Source organism: Chiloscyllium plagiosum, unplaced genomic scaffold (genome assembly GCF_037043375.1).
Source record: "Chiloscyllium plagiosum isolate Xiang-an unplaced genomic scaffold, Cpla_swu_hap1 HiC_scaffold_2, whole genome shotgun sequence".
In the NCBI taxonomy this organism is placed as follows: Eukaryota; Metazoa; Chordata; class Chondrichthyes; order Orectolobiformes; family Hemiscylliidae; genus Chiloscyllium; species Chiloscyllium plagiosum.
Genome location: NW_028270140.1, coordinates 11,150,745 through 11,169,676, shown reverse-complemented (window position 1 = coordinate 11,169,676; position 18,932 = coordinate 11,150,745). Strand labels below are relative to the sequence as shown.

Sequence of the window (18,932 nt, the reverse complement as noted above, 5' to 3'; positions counted from 1 at the left end):
CATCTGCCATGGCAAGATTCGAACTAGAGTCCACAGAACATTAGCTCAGTTTCTGTTTCATGATAAACACTAGGCCAGTGCCTCTCCCAATTTGCAAAGAAGAGTGCATCAAATAAAAAGGAAGCTGTCAAGTGGCAGGCTAGCCAATAAGAAAAATGAAGCCTATTCCCCAAGTGTGATCAGCTCAGTGCCAAGTTTAGCTGAACGTATTCTGATTAATGCCATTGGACAATGGCACAGAATTGCCAATTTTCAGGCAAGACTTCCTGTTGTGCTTCAAAATAAGTCAAAGAACACAAAGTTCTTTTGATGAGTTAGCCAACATTCATCTCAATCAATAACAAGCAAAAGCGAAACATATCGATTATGTCATTTTCCAAGGCTAATCCACCTTTCCTGCACATCTCTAGACATTATGGGCAATTTTTAGCATGGCCAATCCACCTAACCTGAACATCTCTGGACCGTGGCAGGAAATCGGAGCACCCGGAGGAAACCCATGCAGATACTGGAGAACATGCAAACTCCACACAGCCAGTCATCCAAGGGTGGAACTGATCTCAGGTAACTTGTGCTGTGAGGCAGCAGTGCTATCCACTGAGCCACCAGACCCCATCCCCTCCCAAGGGAATCCAAAGAATGATGTGAAGCACTTTGTAACATAGTAAGGACATGAAAGGAATAGAGGTATTGGAAGATCTCTGAAATACAAGTTGTCGTGGTGATAGGAATGACAAATGTATAGGAAAAAATGGCTGACCCCAAATGGAAATAACACCACACAGGGCATACAGTAAAAGACTTACTTTAGACAGTTCATGAATAACAGTGGTCTTTAAAAGATGACCCACTGAGAAATGTGAATGACACGATTAACTACCCTTGTATGACAATTTTAAGTGAGAAAACCATCAAAAAAAAGTATTGACATTAAGACCAGGCCTCAGTTTGGAGAAACAAATATATTCCTCACAATAATCTACTCGCACACTTTAAAGCAATAATCATCAAGGAAATAACAGCAGAAAGAAGGGCTTATGCCTGAAACGTCGATTCTTCTGCTTCTTGGATGGTGCCTGACCTGCTGCGCTTTTCCAGCAACATATTTTTCAGCTCTGATCTCCAGCATCTGCAGTCCTCACTTTCTGCTAGGGAAAAGACTTTGCCTATTTACCCTATCCATGCCCCTCAATTTTCTAAACCTCTATAAGGTCACCCCTCAGCCTCCGACACTCCAGGGAAAAGAGCCCCAACCTGTTCAGCCTGAGTCAAATCATAGAATCCCTGCATACCAAGTTGTAAAATATCCATAAATATTTGAACTGAAATAATTAAAAGATACAACAAAAAGCAAATTGAAAGTTTTTGTAGGTGGAATTCCAAACACAACAGAATAGTGAGCAAAGTAGAAAACTGAAACACTGAATAACAGAATCCAAAACAGAGAGAATTAGTAATTCTATACAAAAGAAACTAAAGAACTGCGAATGCTGGAAATCAGAAACAAAAACAGAATCGAAAATATTCTGGGCAGATCACACTATTCAATTCCATTTACAATTGTCACTAGAGCTTCAGAGTAAGAGATGAACCAGAAGATGACTTCCCATATTGGAGAATTTGGTGATATGGTGGCTCAGTGGTTAGCACTGCTGCTCCACAGCACTGGGGAGCTGTGTTCGATTCCACCTTCGGGCGACTGTGGAGTTTGCATATTCGCCCCGTGTCTGCGTGGGTTTCCGTTGAGTGCTCTGGTATCCTCCCCACAGATTCGTGGGTTAGGTGGACTGGCCATGCTAAATTGCCATAGTGTCCAGAGATGTGCTGGCTAGGTGGATTAGCCAGGGGAAATGCAGGGTAACAGGGATAGGATAGAGGGTGGGTTTGGGTGGGATGCTCTTCAGAAGGTTGGCGTGGACTTGATGGGCTGAATGGTCTGCTTTACCGAATGTAGGATTCTGTGATTTGACTCATAAGGAATAAGTCTGAGAAGGTTAAGCCTTTTCGCTGCTGTTAGTTCAACATCAAGAGCTACAGACTATAGAAAAACTGGTGACATTTCACATCTTTACCTTGTCGGTTGTTTTGAGATGGAGTAAAACTTGAACTGGAATTTGAACTGGAACTGGAGCCAGCAGGACTTGGCTGTTGAGACTTGAACAAAGTAACAATCAAGACAAACTAGAGTTAATCTTATTGCAGCACCAACTCAAATACTTCAACAGAATAATTACCACTTAACGTTTTCCCACTCAAAGTATCAATTTGTACATTACTTTCGGGTTCTTTATTTCAAAATACTTGCACAAGAGTGATCTATTCTAAATCCTCTCCCTCAATTTAAAGCATTGGACAGCAAAAAACTTCAGTTTCAGGGCTGTGAAACAACAGGCATGCAGACTTCACATGGAATCAAAATTATAACTTGATAAAAATACGTCATTTTATACCCAGCAATACTGGAAGAACAATATGAGCAAATATAAAGACTTAATACTTTGGGTAGAGATGTTACACCAGTCTGCTCATTTTTCATGCACATTCCTCTTAAATTCGTAAATATATCATAATTTTTCTGATTTAGTTTTAGTGAAAAGCTGACTCTAGCAGTGAAGAATTGTTGCTCCAATCCCAAGATGATCACAGCCTTATACCATTTCAGTTGCACAATTTATATCTGTGTTGACGAGGGTGCAGTGGGTGCCCAAGAGAGGAGGGGGGGGCAGTTGGGTAACTTAATCTGTGTAAGCACATTATGTTTGCACAACAGAAACAGGTCAAATGAGTAATTTACATTCTTTCGTCCAGTCTTGTATTCCCTGTAACCATTCCTAATAAATGAGTTGCATTGTGGATTCACCAAATTCCTACATCACGCTCTAGGATAAGTCAGCTTCCTGACCCTGATCCCTGCCCCAGTCATCTCAGTCCCACTGACATTTGGATTGAGAATACAGCATCATGCAAGTCCCAATATGTGCAGTACTGGATCTGTAACAAAAATGCCACTATGAAAGTGGGACTATGAAATAAACTTTGCTATTAAGGAGTAGCAAGTCATTCTGCATGGATAAGTTAACCACATCTAAAATGTGAGCGTTATGGCATTCAGACCAAGCCATGAAGCAAAACCATGCCATTCAAATATCTTCAATGATTTATCAGTTGCTTCTACTCATAAAATCACATAAATTGTACCATGCTAGTAAGTAGAGTAGTTTACAAACTGTAATTGCTTCACATGCATAATTCACTTGCTTTTATCCCATGAACAATTTAGCTCAGTCTGCAAGGGTAGACAGGATTACTGGGGCAAGGCCTTTTTTGCAACTGGGGTTGGGGTGGGATGGAAGCTGGGTAAGACACAGGGAGGGGAAAGGCAAAACAAATATTAACTCCCTTCAAAAATCAGAAATTTCAACTACTCAACCAAAAACACTTGGCGAGGCATTTGCCTTTCCTTGTAGTGACATGGGAAATGGCAACGAAGTTGGGAAAATATAACAAGAATGAGAAAAATTGGAATCTGGACAGAAAAGATGCCTGGCTTTCCCCTTAAGCTTTAAATAGTGACTTCAGAATCTTACTGTTGAATGACAGCTACTTCATTTCCATATATTCGAATCACCTTAAACACCAAACTCACCTAATTTCTAGATAGCTTCCAATGCTCTTCTCCTGCCTTGAAGTGATGAGTGGTGCAAATTCTCAACATGCAAATCAAGGCTCATTGATTGCTGACTCAGCCATTATCCGACTGTTTTCAGGACATTATCATGGCATGTTCGGTGGACACTACCCTCTTTCACTCTGTGCACAATGCAAGCAAGTGATAGCACATCACTGGCCTCTCATCATCATCGTTACTTTTAGATCAACTCTCACCCCACTTCAACTCTTTAGGCCTTACTGTCAACCTGGTCACCTTGCCAAAGGAAAGATGATATTAAAGAGTGCAGAAGAAATTTAGGAGGATATTGCCAGGGCTCAATGGAGATGTTGGACAAATGAGGATCTTTTACTTTAGATGGGAGGAGACTGAGGTGGGATCTTATAGAAGTGTATGGGATCACGAGAGGCATGAATAGGGTGAATGCACTCAGTCTTTTTCCCAGGGTTGGGGATCACAGACTAGAGTGCATCAGTTTAAGTTTAGCAGGGAAAGAGTAAGAGTAAAAGGGGTACCCGAGGGGTAACTTTTTTACGACACTGGGTAAACACCCCTGCTTAATTCAAAGAACAGCAAAACAGAGAAGATTTATCCCATGCTGTAATCTGTGAAAATCTGATAGGCCAAGATCTAGTTAAAGTAAAAACTAACAACTTTATTTCTTAAAGTAGAAGAGAGAATAATTAACAACTATTTACAATTCCTTACTCTAAACCATCTTTTAGCTTCCCCTTCTATAATACGAGTCCGATAAAACTCTATTACGATTTACAAAACAAAACTTATCTCAAAAGCTGGCAGCTTTCAGTTTTCTCCGAATTCCTGTCTTTTCTTATTGTGAATTCTGTTTCAGAGGTTACTGATCGATAAAGGTACCTTTTAAGAGGGCTATTTTCTTGCTGGTATGCAGAGGTCATTGGCTTGGCAGTTCTCCTCTCAACCATTCAATTTTGCCCGGTCTTATACTCCCAAAGCATCAGATTGTGTCATTGGCTGTTAAGATTGTTAATATACTCAACTCAAACTGGATTGGAATTTGGCATTTTTTGGGATATAATTTAAATTGATTGGCCTATTTAAAACCTGATTTGTCATTTCCAGGCAACCAGCTAATGGAGTTGTTCAATCAAATGTTACATTACATTTATTTTCTTGGTTCTGTCAGGTAATTCTGTTGCTTTTAACTCTCAAAAGTACAGTATACCCACATATTCATAACAACAGAGGGTGATACACATATGAAATTAGTTGCCAGCCAAAGTTGTTAAGGCAGGTACATTAACAACATTTAAAAGCCATTTGAACAAATACACAGCTCAGATAGGTTTAGAGGGATACAGGCCAAGTGCAGGGAAATGGGGTTAGCGTGGATGGATATTTTGGTCAGCATGGATCAGTTTGGGCTAAAGGACCTGTTTCATGCTGTAGGGCTCCATGACTCAGGGACAACTTCAGGTTTGCCTGCTTCTGTCAGGGTCACTGCGCACTGGGGCATACACATCTAGATAGGTGTTCAAGACAAGACTTTTCTTCGAAATGCACAAAATCCAACTCCAAGGAACATTTATTATGTAATTTCAACTAGCCATGGAAAAAATATTCAGTTATGGCACACGAAAACACCACTGCCAGCCACTTAAACCTTGGACATCGCCAAACCCTTTTCTCCCTCAGTCCACAGCTTGCTCGAATAAGCAGGGCTACCTAAATCAATACAAATAAAAAAAACACTAAAGGAGATAGAATCCCTACAGTGTGGAAACAGGCCCTTCAGCCCAGCAAGTCCACACTGACCCTCTGGAGAAATCCACCCACACCCATTCCCTTACTTATTACTCCAGTGTTGAGAATTTAGAACTATGGGGAGCAAAACTTCTCACAGCAAAGATCTCAACAAGTCCTCTGCTCACTTGATATTGCATTGATTGTATTGCCTTAGTTCATGGTTCAGTCTTCATCAATCTGTCACACATTTCAGCCTCATTTCTCTATTAACAAAGTGCAGGTCGCCATATTTTTTTAATATTCCTCCACTTCAGTGTTTTTTTTCTGAGAGGTGTTTGGAGTGACCAGGGGGGAGCATGTTATAATAACAGACTCAGGAGGTGACAAACGCATGGATGAAGGATTCAGCAGATTTACGTGAAGTAGGGTTGCCAGGAGGCAATCTCTTTGAGGAATTTAAAAAGCAGCTTCAAATGGAACTGGATTTTAAAGGTCTGAAGCAGCCTGATTGTGGTTCGGGAGGAGGTGGAACTGCTGGCAAAGGTGAAAATTTTGTGGCCAAGGCAAAGAACAATGTTTGCCGCCTTCGTAATCCTCAAGAGAACGAAAACTGCAACTCATCCCAAACTGTGCACTGGTCGGGTCGTTCAATAATATAGCAGCAAAGAAGGGATCAAAGAGGTGCTGGAGGGGTAAAGCTGGGTAATATATTTGCAAACATTGTGAAGTTGTGTTGATGTTGTCAAGGGACCTGTGTGAGAATAAGGGAAGGACTACAGTGAGATTCTTGGGGATTCAAGTTGGGGAGGTGACAGCCTAATGGTGATATCACTGGCCTATTAATCCAGGAGATCCAGATAATACCTGGGGACCTGGGTTCCAATCCTGCTGTGGCAGATGGTAGAATTTGAATTCAACAAAAATCTGGATTTAAGAGTCTAATGAGGAACATGAATCCAAAACCAGCTGTTGGAAAAACCCATCTGGTTCACTAAATGTCTTTTGGGGATGGGAACTAGTATCCTTACTATCCTTATCTGGCCTACATGTGACTCCAGACTGACAGTAATGTGGTTGATCCTTACCTGCCCTTTGGGCAATTAGGGATGGGCAATAATAGCCAGCAACATCCTCATCCGGGAATGAGTAAAGAAAAAGACTAATGATGTGGGGTCAGGAAGGAAACCAATACTTCAGTTGCTCTGATAACAGACAGGTCAGAAGGAAATCAGGCTAGGGTCATCTCACTCCGCTTAAAACTACAGAAGAGCGTGATTTGTTCATCTGCAGTGATTAAATGGGTTTCAGTTGTTATCTATGGCTCTCTGCTTGGGCCTTTTTAGGAAGGACAGTGGTGAGAAATTTAAATAGGATTTAACTTAAAAACAACAAGTATGGATTTGGGAGGCAGCGACATATTGAAGGATGTGAGGAAGGTAAGTTGGAGATCGCAGATGTTTGAGAGGATGGAGAAAGCTTACGTTAAATTTGAAGAGATGAAGGTGGCAGTTTGAATAAAGAGCAGTATCCAGTCATCATCACCAGAGTTACACTGTGTGCACGTTAGTGGGAGTGAGATCAAAGGAACAGGTGCTGAAGCTCATGAGGAAAACAGGATCGGAAAAAAAGATGGAAGATTCATAACGAGATTCATAAGCAGAGTTGAAAGAGACTTGGCAGCCACAGCAGGGTGGGGAGAGAAGTCAAAAGTGCACCAATGGCCCCATTTCGAGAAGTTTTTTTAAACTATTTGTCACCTTACAAATACCTGCCCATTTATCCTAGAGCTACTTGCTTGAATTCCACTCCATATATGATCAAAACTGATATCAAAAAGTCATCAATTACACTCTGCGACTAACAAGAAAGATAGAATTCCCCTATTTGTTCTTCTGGACTTGTCTGTAGCTTCTGACAATTCATCAGGCCATGCTCTTCCACCAGTGACGAATCTGGGTGGGACAACCACCCACCTATTCCCATTCTTGTATATCTTCCACAGCCAGAGAACTGTTGTGGTCTTCCCCTGTTCCTGCAGATACTCCAGCAAGCCAAGCATCTATCCTTGGATCATTCTCAACTCAACTGTAATATGCCCTTCCATGATATCATTCAAAAAAAAAGGAAGATTCCACATGCTGTAATACTAGGTTCTAGCTCACTCCTATGGTCTCCAAAGTTGGAAGGCTGCTTACTTCACATCCAGCAACTGGAGGGGTATAACATTCCTCTAATTAAATATTGGGTTGACTGAAGTCATTGCTTGTCGCTGCTGTCACAAACACCACTCCCTCACGACTAATCCCATTCCACCTCCTGACAGCTGTCAGAGGCTCCAGCAGATTATTCACAAGCTTGATGATGCATTTAAGCCCAAAATGACCTTCAATCATATATCCATGCTGTGAATAAGACTGTCTAATTTAACTTACATTAATTACCCTTTTAGGTCTCTGCTTCAGCTGAGCTGTTGCTGAAACTTGATCTGTGTCTCGGCTTCCCACAGACTCGAGGATCTTATCGCATTCCTGGCCTGCCTCTCACCTTTGCCCTGGCACCAGATTAGCCCTCCGACTTTCCCTATTTCCATCTCCGACCTCACAGCTCAGAGATCCTCAAATTGGTGCATTCCCAGTTCTCCTGGCTCCAAGATTGGTGACAGTGCCTTTAGTCACATGAGCTTTAAAGCATAGAATTTCTTTGCAACATTTCTCTACCTCATTTCTTTCTTTAAAAGTTGCCTTAAAATCGACCTCCTTGCCCAAGTTTTAGCTCACTTGTCCTAATATCTGTTTATGTGATTATGTTTTAGCTCACCCGCCCGAATATTTGATTGTTATATTGTGAAGTCGCACCTTCCATTCCTTTAGCAAGTTACCCTGGTTCAGACAACAGCAGGTTAGATCATTTCATAAATTGTCTAGGTCTCAACAATAAAATAGTGAGTTCTATGGAAATGGAAGGGGCAGGGGCAGGCAGAAGACTGCAAGGGCAGGGACAGTTTTACTGTAAGGAAGTCAGAAACTCTATCTCCCTGGAAGATTTAATACTTGGCAGTTTAGAAAGAACACAACAAAGTTTGACATGATCAAGCTGGACGTGAAGAATTGTTGTGACACTGTGCTCCAAATACACTCATCTTGCCTGATCTCCCACATCCAGTGACATTCAACAGCAGTGCCCTCTCCCAAGCCAACCTGACACACAAAGCAGCTCTGCTGGGTGGGACATGTCAGGCGTAGGTCTGACACCACATTCTCAAAGCAATTGTTCGGACACTGATCCCAGCCAGAGACCAAAATGAGGATGCTGAATCAGGATGGCAATGAACACATTAAAGACACATCACTGTGAATGTGAAGAGATGAACACGAGGTGTTGGAAGGAGTATTTACATCTCCAAGCAACCCAGCTATTCAACTCTTCCAGCACCACACATGGCCAAGTCTATAAATCCTGCACTAAACACACCAGCTATTTCATCAAATCAGAGTGAAAGCAATTCAGCTTTAATCCCAAAAGGATGGCCAAATGAAGATCTTCATGCTCGTGCTTCTTGTACCCGAGATGATGATTTGATTACATTACTGAGAATTGACCAAGGTGGCAGACAAGTGAAAGTTTCCTGAACCTTAACTCGAACTCAATTGAGATAACCACAGATGGGTTAACAATGAACAAGTAAAACAAACTGCAGCGCTGGATATGTAGACACGCTCAAATTACAAAACTGACACACAATTTGAAGCTTAGGTAACAAAAAAAAAATTGAATAAAAGCAATATACTGTGTGTAGACTGGAGAAACTCAACATCTGTGAAGAGAGAAACACAGTTAAACGTTTTAAGTCCAGAACCATTCTGAAGTGTCATTCAGGACTTAAAATGTTAACTCTTTCTCACTCCACAGATGCAATTTTTAAAAGCTGTACTTCAAGATTCAATTACTCTAAACCTTCAAAGTCTTTTGGACTATACATTTATGAAATTCATAGCTTACTGAAACAAAACATGGTGCTTGCAAGTTGAAAGCTGTTTAATGTCACTACAGTAAACATTCTATAGTGTATGGCAGAGTGCATTCGCTCGTTTGAAGTGAGTGAAGTTACAATGGAATTAACTTTCGGCATCAAGTCAAGATAGTCAATTAAAAATGTACTTGATCTCAAAATCATCCAGGAATCTAAAAAAACCAGAGACTTCAAAGTCAACCCCAAATTGGAGTAGTTAGATAATGAAATGCCCTTCAACAGTAAAAATGCACTTGTGTTAATAATTGGTGTACATCAGGAGAATAGTATGAAGTCAATTTTATGCAGAAAATAACCAATTTGGTTTAAGTAAGATATAGAAGAGAAAACGAGGGAAGGGTCACTAGCCCAGAAATGTTAACTCTGCTTTCTCTCCACTGATACTGCCAGACCTGCTGAGCTTTCCCAGCAATTTCTGTTTTAATTTCTGAAGAGAAAACAGGTTGGGGGGAGGTGGATGAAATAAATCAAGTAACTACTTCAGTTAGCAGGTCAAAAGCCCCACATCGGAGGCATTTTGGACAACTCTTCATAAAACGGGAATAGAAACAGCGACGGAAAGGATCACCACACTCTATTCAGCATTTTCCACCTCACAAAATTAAAATCCCCTTTATCAATTTATATTGAGACCATTTACTTGGTGATTTCTTGTTAAAATATCAGTGAAAGCAATGTACTGCCAAACATTAGCCAGACTGATAATTGCTGTTAACAGTAATATTTGACTGCTATGAATTCAACAGTCATTCTGTTAAGTATTACAAATCTGCCCTGTTGTTGGTTCTAGATTCATAAAAAGGATTACTATCCAGCTGGTTTTGACACCTCTAGAAAGCACAGGCAATCTTTAGCACTAAATGTGCTTCCTGACAGTTTTATAACCTGTTATTCCAAAGGCTGTGGTATTTATGGCATCATTCACTCAGGGCATTTGCCCACTTACCCTGTGGTTACTAATCAGTGAATGGATAGTTCATGGGCCAGAATTAGCGTGAAGGCGTCCTGCAACAAAGGAGCACTCGTTTCCCTCCCTCTCAAAAAAAATAAATAAATGTTAGGGTAGACCCTTGACAGCGGAAACTATGTCTTCTTCCTGTTCTACTCATTTTCTGGTCCCAGACAAACTAATGAGACTTGCATCGAGATGCACTCGTTTTATGCACAGGCCCAATGGAAGATTTACGGCTTTCCAAAGCTCTTTTTCCCTAATGCCTTCCTGCTGATTCAAAAGACACCATGGCATCACCTTTATCACATCCACTTTACAAAGTCTAACATGCAGGGGTCTCAGCAGATTCCTCTTGCTATTGCTGCCTCCACAATTCCAGTGATATTTAAGAAAAAAATAAAGGGACATCAGCATTATTTTAAGTAATACTTTGCTCGACAGTACAAGTCAGCATGCTCTAGAGACTTGACCTGGGCAGTCTGAAGGCTGGCACAGACTTGATGAAATGATTTAAAATGCTTTTTAAAAAGAAGTTAAAAATCACAATACCAGGTTATAGTCCAACAGGTTTATTTGGAAGCACTAGTTTTCAGAGCGCTACTCCTTCATCAGATGGTTGTGTTTTAAAAAGAAAATGTCTTTATTCTTATGCTGAACTTTTATTTATGATTTCTCTCAAGCCTGCAACACTTAAGTATTCTGTACCTAGGTAACCTGTACCGAAGATAGCGCTAAAGTGGCGACATTACAAACTTTGAGCGAATTTGAGGGCACATAACAATAAAGGCTAATGCAATTCAAAAGAATTTAAAATATAAAACACTTCAATGTTTATCAGTGCAAATTCCTTTCTCCGAACACTCCAATTATTTCTACAATCCTAACTAATGGCAGCCCAACACATTAGGCTTTCATCAGCGACCAACTAACTTTGCAATTTATTTGAAATGAAAAAATTAAATCTGGGAAGAAGCTTCGGTTTGGAAGGGAAAGGATTAAAAAAAAAACCCAGCTAATTCATGCTTTACCTGTTTAAGAAAAAAAACAATGCACTCTCTCTAAACCAGTTGAAAGATTCACCATTTTATAATCTTAGAGCTTTTGAAATTCCCCGCGATCAAAAAGCTACCACGACGGTGATAAAGTTAGGCCATTACCAGGATCAGACCATTGTGAAGAGAGGAGGTGGCCACTGAAGCTTAAGAGGGCCAACTAGGGAGGTAAACCATTGTTAAGTTTATAGATTTCTGGGGAGAATGAGATGTACTTTGATGTTGTTTAATGCAATTTACAGCCCGTTTGTCTGTCTGGGTGTCTAACTGACAGTAAACACACGGTCAAACATCTTCAATAAATCACAATCCTTTAACACATGCTCCTGCGAGCCAGTCACTACTAAGAAACTCATAAAAACAGAACCCCAAGTCTGCATCTCTCTTCCAGGTTCTTTCTTAAAGAAAAAAAACTTAACATCAGTTGTTTTGTTTGTTTGAACACTTTTCATTTAAATGCCAACAAAACTTAGCAATTGTGGAGTAGTTTTGATTTTAGTTGCCTTAAATAGATATTTATTAACATTAGATATTTCATACAATGAATACTCAGACATTAGAAAAAAATAACCATAATGGTTCAAGATAGTTTTGTAACAATTTTCCCCTGTTTAAGCAGATAATAGTTCCTATAATCATAAATAAATAACAAGACCATATTTGGAATACAGCATGTAACAATTTCTACCCTTAGGATGCCATGTGCCACGTTTCATGCCCCTCTTTTACTCCTTTGGCGCATTATGAAAGCGTCACAAGGAGAACAAAGATCTGCTTCCACACTGCAAGGATTCTAATTCAAAAAAATAGACTGGAACATAGGGCTTCTTGCTAAAGTGCAAATGAGCAGAAGGACAAAGACTATACTGGCCAGGAGTTTTGTGCCCACAGCTCCAGTTTAATAGCTTCATGCATCAATGCATTTGATAGGATATCAAGTCAAAATTAAGAGATCTGGAAAAATCTTAGGGTCTCTAAAGTGTGGAAACAGGCCCTTCAGCCTAACAAGCCCAAGAGTATCCCACCCAAACCCATCCCCCCATTACTCTATATTTACCGCTGATTAAATACACCTAACCTGCACACTATGGGCAATTTAGCATGGCCAATTCACCTAAACTGCATGTCTTTGGATTGTGGGAGGAAACCAGGGCATCCGGAGGAAACCCACGCAGACACGGGGAGAATGTGCAGACTCCACACACACACACACACACACACACACACACACACAGTCACCTGATGCTGGAGTTGAACCCGGATCCCTGGTGCTGTGAGGCAGCAGTGCTAACCACTGAGCCACCGTGCCACCCCAAAAATGTGGAACCTTCCTCCATCATTACAATGTGGGATGTGTGGAAGACACTAAAACCAATTATTTCTTTACTGGGGGAGATAAAATGGAGAAATGTCCAGGGTGGGGATGGGAAGTAATAAAGTGGCCATAGTTTACAAAATTATAAGGCTGCTCTCTCATCAGAGAGAGATGACTGGTAACGCTTAAACCGGAGGATCACCATAGCCCAGGCAAGGGGAGAGGTTCAGAAGGAGATTCCTTCACGGAACCCCCACACTGCGCCTCAAATCAGCCGTACGGCCAACTGAGCTCCACAATAATCTCCTTTGTTGCAGCTTGGTAAAATGTAAGAGGAGAGTGGAAAGCAACAGTTTAAGAAAAAAGCCTGAGAAATTGAAGGAGTAAGAGGAACTATCTATATAAGTAGATCACATGAGATTATTCTCCAACAGGCCTCTCGCTTAGTAACCAAAAACGTATCTTTTTACAGTCATCATGTTGTCAATATTTACCTTTAAAATAGGAATTTACTTTTGAAGTTGCAAGGTTTCTAAGGCTCTCAAAGCAAATAAAAGGTTCCAATATTCCTTTCCTTGCAAAAAAAAATGTCCAGAAAATTTGCGTTGCACATAAGAATAACCGAAACTAATTTTGTAAAATTCAAGCCAGTTTCAGTCACTAATCAAAATCTCAGAAGAACCTGACGTATTAGTTTTGAATATTGCTCAGTATGATTAAATAACTACCTGAAATTAGTTTTGAGGGGGAATAACTTGATGGCTTAAGACATACAAGCAACTTTGCTACAAGCTTTGTGGCACACATTGTAAATGTTGGAAGTGGGGCGGGATATCCACACAGGAGAACAGGAAAGGAGCACAGACTTCACTTTGAAGTCCTGACCAGCATTTTGTCCCTCAACTCAAACTTGTGGCTACAGTCCCCCAAATAAAATTACTGCATCCAAAACAATGTAGTGTTCTGACAACCACATGAGATAATGAGACACAATTTAAATGCATTATTTTCAAGTAGTGTTAGTATTGGGTTAACTGTTAAGTACTGACATCAGACATAGCGAAAATGAGACTAAGGCAAAACTTTACAATCTGAACTCAAAGGACTGAAATGCACAAAATTTAACTTGACAAAGGAAACAACAATTTACACATTGTAAGAGGATGCTGATTAGACTACGGCATGAACATGCTGCAGAAGCTGTTAAGTTCCTGTTAATGGATTAAAGTCAAACCAGGCAGATGGACTACATTGCTGTTTTAAGAACCCATTACTCAAGTGATAAAAAAAAAACTGTGCGTGGACATATTTCTTCTGTTTACCAAGAACACGGCCTTTTGAGAGATTAAATGCTGTTTCTGGAACATGCAAGTGAATCACACGGTGAGCATAACTGACAAATGTTAAATATCAGTCCTGATGAAGGGTGCCGATCCAAAACTTTGACTTTCCAGCTCCTCTGATGCTGTCTGACCTGCTGTACTTTTCCAGCTCCACATTTTATTGACTCTGACTTCCAGCATCTGCAGTCCTTACTATCTTCATGAAGCAGATCCAACTCATCCATGCTGACCAGATATCCTAACCTAATCTTGCCCCATTTGCCAGCACTTGGCCCATATCCCTCTAAACCCTTTCTATTCATATACCGACACAGATGCCTTTTAAATGTTGTAATTGTACCAGCCTCCACCACTTCCTCTGGCAGCTCACACCACCCTCTGCTACTGAGGATTACACTAGAAACCAATTTAAGATAAATCAGTTGGGCTTGCAGTGAGATTCATTTGGGTACATTAGAAGTTACATTTTTTCACACAGGCCACTGTTCCTGCAGGAAAAAAAATAACTCAATTCCTCAATGCAGAAGTTATAAAAGCCTGTGAAGACAGCCATCATGCATCATTCCCATGACAGCGTTCTGATCAATTTACTTATCTGGTTTGAATTTAATTTGGGATGGCACGGTGCACACAGTGGTTAGCACTGCTGCCTCCAGTTTCTTCCCACAGTCCAAACAAAATGTGCAGGTTCAGTGAATTGGCCATGTTAAATTGCGCGTAGTGTTAGGTGAAGGGGTAAATGTGGGGGAATGGATCTGGGTGGGTTGTGCTTCGGTGGGTCGGTGTGGACTTGTTGGGCTGAAGGGCCTGTTTCCACACTAAGTAATCTAATCTAATCTAATTAATCAGTTAAATTAAGATAGGTAACAGTCCCTGCTGAATCTCCATAGTCAAACCAATTAACCTCTCCTGTTCTTAATCTGTTCAAATTGTTGTTCCTTTTAAAGCAGATTAGATTATTTACAGTGTGGAAACAGGCCCTTCGGCCCAACAAGTCCACACCGACCCGTCGAAGCACAACCCACCCAGACCCTATTCCCCTACATTTACCCCTTCACCTAACACTACAGGCAATAATAGCACAACCAATTCACCTAACCTGCACATTTTTGGACTGTGGGAGGAAACCGGAGCACCCGGAGGAAACCCACGCAGACACGGGGAGAATGTGCAAACTCCACAGTCAGTCGCCTGAGGTGGGAATTGAACCTGGGTCTCTGGCACTGTGAGGCAGCAGTGCTAACCACTGTACCACCGTGCCACCGTTTTCTCAAGCTGGTTTTCTTGCACTTAAATCCTGGATGAGTGAAGACAAAATGCTTCCACCTCTCGTCTCTTTCCAACAAGATAAAAGGTTAAATTGCAGAATTAGAGCAATAAAGTAATGCAGTGGAAAACACTAAGGTTCCCAGAGAAGGATCAGAAAACTATACAATTCTCAATTGGAAACCTAAAAAATGAGTGCAAATTAAAGGGGACTCAAAAGCATCGAGGATTCTGGATTCTTTGAACAGGATATTAATATTCACTTCATTGCTTTTATACTCAACTTCATAACTGACTAGGTCATGGATCAAATATTGCATTCAAATCTGGGCTCCCTGATAGCAAAGGATGTTCAGAGTCAATACAGTTAAGAAACACTGGAACATAAATCAGCAAGAGGCACTAAGGAGCCAAAATAATGGTGATTTTTCATGGGAATATCAACGATTAAAAAGTCGCAAAGGGATTTGTAGTGAAAAATGACTAATGTATTGGCAATGGTCGAAGTTTTTTTAATTCACTTGTTGGAGGTGGGCATCACTGGCTAAGCCAGAATTTATTGCCCAACACGATTTGTTCTTGGGGTGGTGGTGGTGGTGTTGCCTTCTTGAACAGCTGCAGTCCATGTGCACTAAAGGGTCAAATAAAAGAATGAAGAGAAAATTCTCAAGGATTTGTCTCCTCTTCCCCTGAATGGAGGATTTTTAGATCATGAGTTGTTTTAGGAACACAGGAACAGGAGTAGGCCATTCAGCTCCTCAAGCTGGTTCCACCATTCAGTGAGATCATGGCTGATCTGTGGCCTAACTCCATATATATGACTTTTGGTTTATATCCCTTAATACTTTTGCTTAACAATAATTTATCAATCACAGATTTACAATTAACAACTGATCTGGCATGAATTGCTGTCTGTGGAAGAGAGTTTCAAACTTCTTCCACCCTTTGTGCGTAGAAGTGCTTCCTCACATCTCTCCTGAACAGTTTGGCCATAATTCTCAGACTGTGCTCCTAGTTCCAGAATCCCCAACTAGTGGAAACAGTTTATCTCTATCTACCCTGTATTTTCCTGTTAATATCTTGAAGATGTCGATCAGATCACCCTGTAACCTTCTAAATTCTAGTGAAAACAGACCTAACTTGTATAATCTCTCTTCATAGCTTAACCCCTGAAGTCCAGATATCATTCCCGTAAATCCTTCCAAGGCCAACCTATCCTTCGTAAAGTGGACTTCTCAGATCTGCTCTCAATACACTAAGTGGGAGCTAACATGGAGTGATTCAGGCAAAGATGTTACTTTTGAACTATATACTTGAAAAAAAGAATTGTAAATAAAAAGACTTTTGGGAAAGGCTGACAGGAATGATTGTTGTGGATAGTTACAGTTCAACCTCTGTAGGATAGTTAATTGCTATGGGTGGAATTTTCAAGCTCAGTGGGACATACAACAGATGGTATGTTATCACCCGCATTACAATCAAAATCTATGAAAGATAAACAGAAGGTACAAGTTCAACTGTATGATCTTACAGTTTAAAACTGAAAATCAATCCTTAAAACTTTCAAGGCTTACGGCTCAATAAATACAGCAAAAACAATAAATGTATTTGCAAACCAACACAAACCTGCCAACTGCTGCCATGATAACTCAGTGGAATGAATACATAGGAGTGTGTAAAACACCCAAAATGGTGAAATTCTAAATATGTATCTCTTTTCCACAAACTTTAAAATTGCAGAAACGAAAAAAAAAAGAGCAGAATTTGCTGAGAAAGCTCAGCTTTAAACTTTTGGATTGACTGACCCTTCAGAATAGTTCTGAGAAAGGTCATGTGACCCAAAACATTCACTCTGATTTCTCTCCACAGATGCTGCTGCCAGACCTGCTGAGCTTTTCCAGCAATTTCTGTTTAATGTTTCTGATTTATAGTGTATGCAGTTCTCTCAGTTTTTCTTTAAAGTTGCAGAGTCATGGTATTGCCAACAGTGCACTCATCCGCTTTTAGACAAGAATGTGAACCTCGTGGCCACACAGTGACAGAGGACATGCTGAGAAATTTTGGCCAGGAAAGGAGGTTGCAACATATACCGAGAATACAGATGTAGAATGCTGCTTATCATATGGAACTTATTTCGAGACAAATTGTGCAGAAAACTTATCTTGCATTCAATCTCACACAACAATGCAACTAACCTGCTTGAATTTGCAACATGTAGACATTCGGGTTATATTGTCTCATCACTTTGGAATCAAACCGTGAATCATCCCCACAATAAGCTTTCTCTTCCTTTATTGCATGAAGCTCAAGGGTTAAACTTCCTTCATAGTTAGTCCATGTCCCACTTTAAATGGTTAGTTCAATTAAAATATTTTCTGATGAACTGTGTAATGCAACATTAAAATTTTGCGCAAAAGGCAGTGGACTTGATTTGCCTGAAGCATATAAGTGATATTTGAAAGGATGTGAATGCAATAAAGCCATCAAAAAACACGTTGAGTCTCCAGAGACTAAGGGGCTGAAACTTTGAAGGAGGGAGTAGAGAAAAGAACTGAGGAAAAAGCAGAGACTTTGGTTTTCACACAGAGGTTGCTCTATTATCCTACTTAGACCATAAAACTATAAATCTGCATCAACTTCTGCCATAAACCTGTCACTGTCCACTGTGAAGGTTCTCTCTCTCTCTCTCAACTTTTTGATGCATGCATGACATAAGAAATCCCAATTTTGTAACTGAAATCATTCTTGAATTTCGTCAGACTTTACCTAGTGTTAAAGTGAGAATGGAGTTTGATGGTCTAAGCTTAGAGCAGACAATCAGGCCACATAGTATTTACCACCCCCCAACCTTGGTACATCGATTGCTCATGTCAGCGGGAACATAAACAGGAAATCATCAGAACCCTGCAATTATCAATTTCCTGAAACAAACAAAAGGAAAACAAAAGAACACAATAAACATGGCACTCTTTGGTGACCATGCAAGCCTCCTGCCAACAAAAGACACATTAATCGCAAACTGAATCATAAAAGCTTGCACCTGCAAGGCACTGTTTGATGTCACTAAGAATACAAGCTTCATCCATTCTTTTAAAAACAATTTTCTGAAGAATCCTTGCAAGTGATGGTCACAAAGAAGTCTTAAAAATTTAACTTTTTATAAAAAAAAAGATTACAAACTGGCACTGCTTTCAGCACTTCAGTTTGTCGACAAAGAATTTTTCTCCACGTATGGTTCTAATACCGAAATTCATCATCCCCATTACATACCACAAAATCAAGGCACAAGGCATCAAAGAAAAATCACTTCAGCTTTTAAAGGCAGAATCAAGTTTACAGAAGGAAGATATATTTTCAAATCGATAGAGCCCCGCTAAATAGTCAACACTGTCTCTCAGTCTGGCTACACAACAGTTTCCAGCATACATGTAGGATTGGCTTAGCAGCGTTCAAAAACAAATCTCCACTTCTCCTTTAGATTTTAAACTACACATTACTGTGTTAACAAATTAATTTTGTTTCCATGAAGTTTTATATACAGAAACAGAAATGATGAAATTAATTTAACCATAAACAAGT

General features: G+C 40.3%; 1 protein-coding gene across 3 annotated transcripts in view; it reads right to left on the bottom strand.

Annotated features, from left to right (window-relative positions):
* Positions 1-18,932, bottom strand: part of mllt3 (MLLT3 super elongation complex subunit) — a 233,313-nt gene that overhangs the window by 120,768 nt on the left and 93,613 nt on the right. For all 3 annotated transcript variants that reach the window (XM_043719014.2, XM_043719024.2, XM_087994580.1), the window contains one exon: positions 2,073-2,154. In XM_043719014.2, the coding sequence (XP_043574949.1) occupies positions 2,073-2,154 (82 nt within the window). The remainder of the gene's footprint in view (positions 1-2,072; positions 2,155-18,932) is intronic.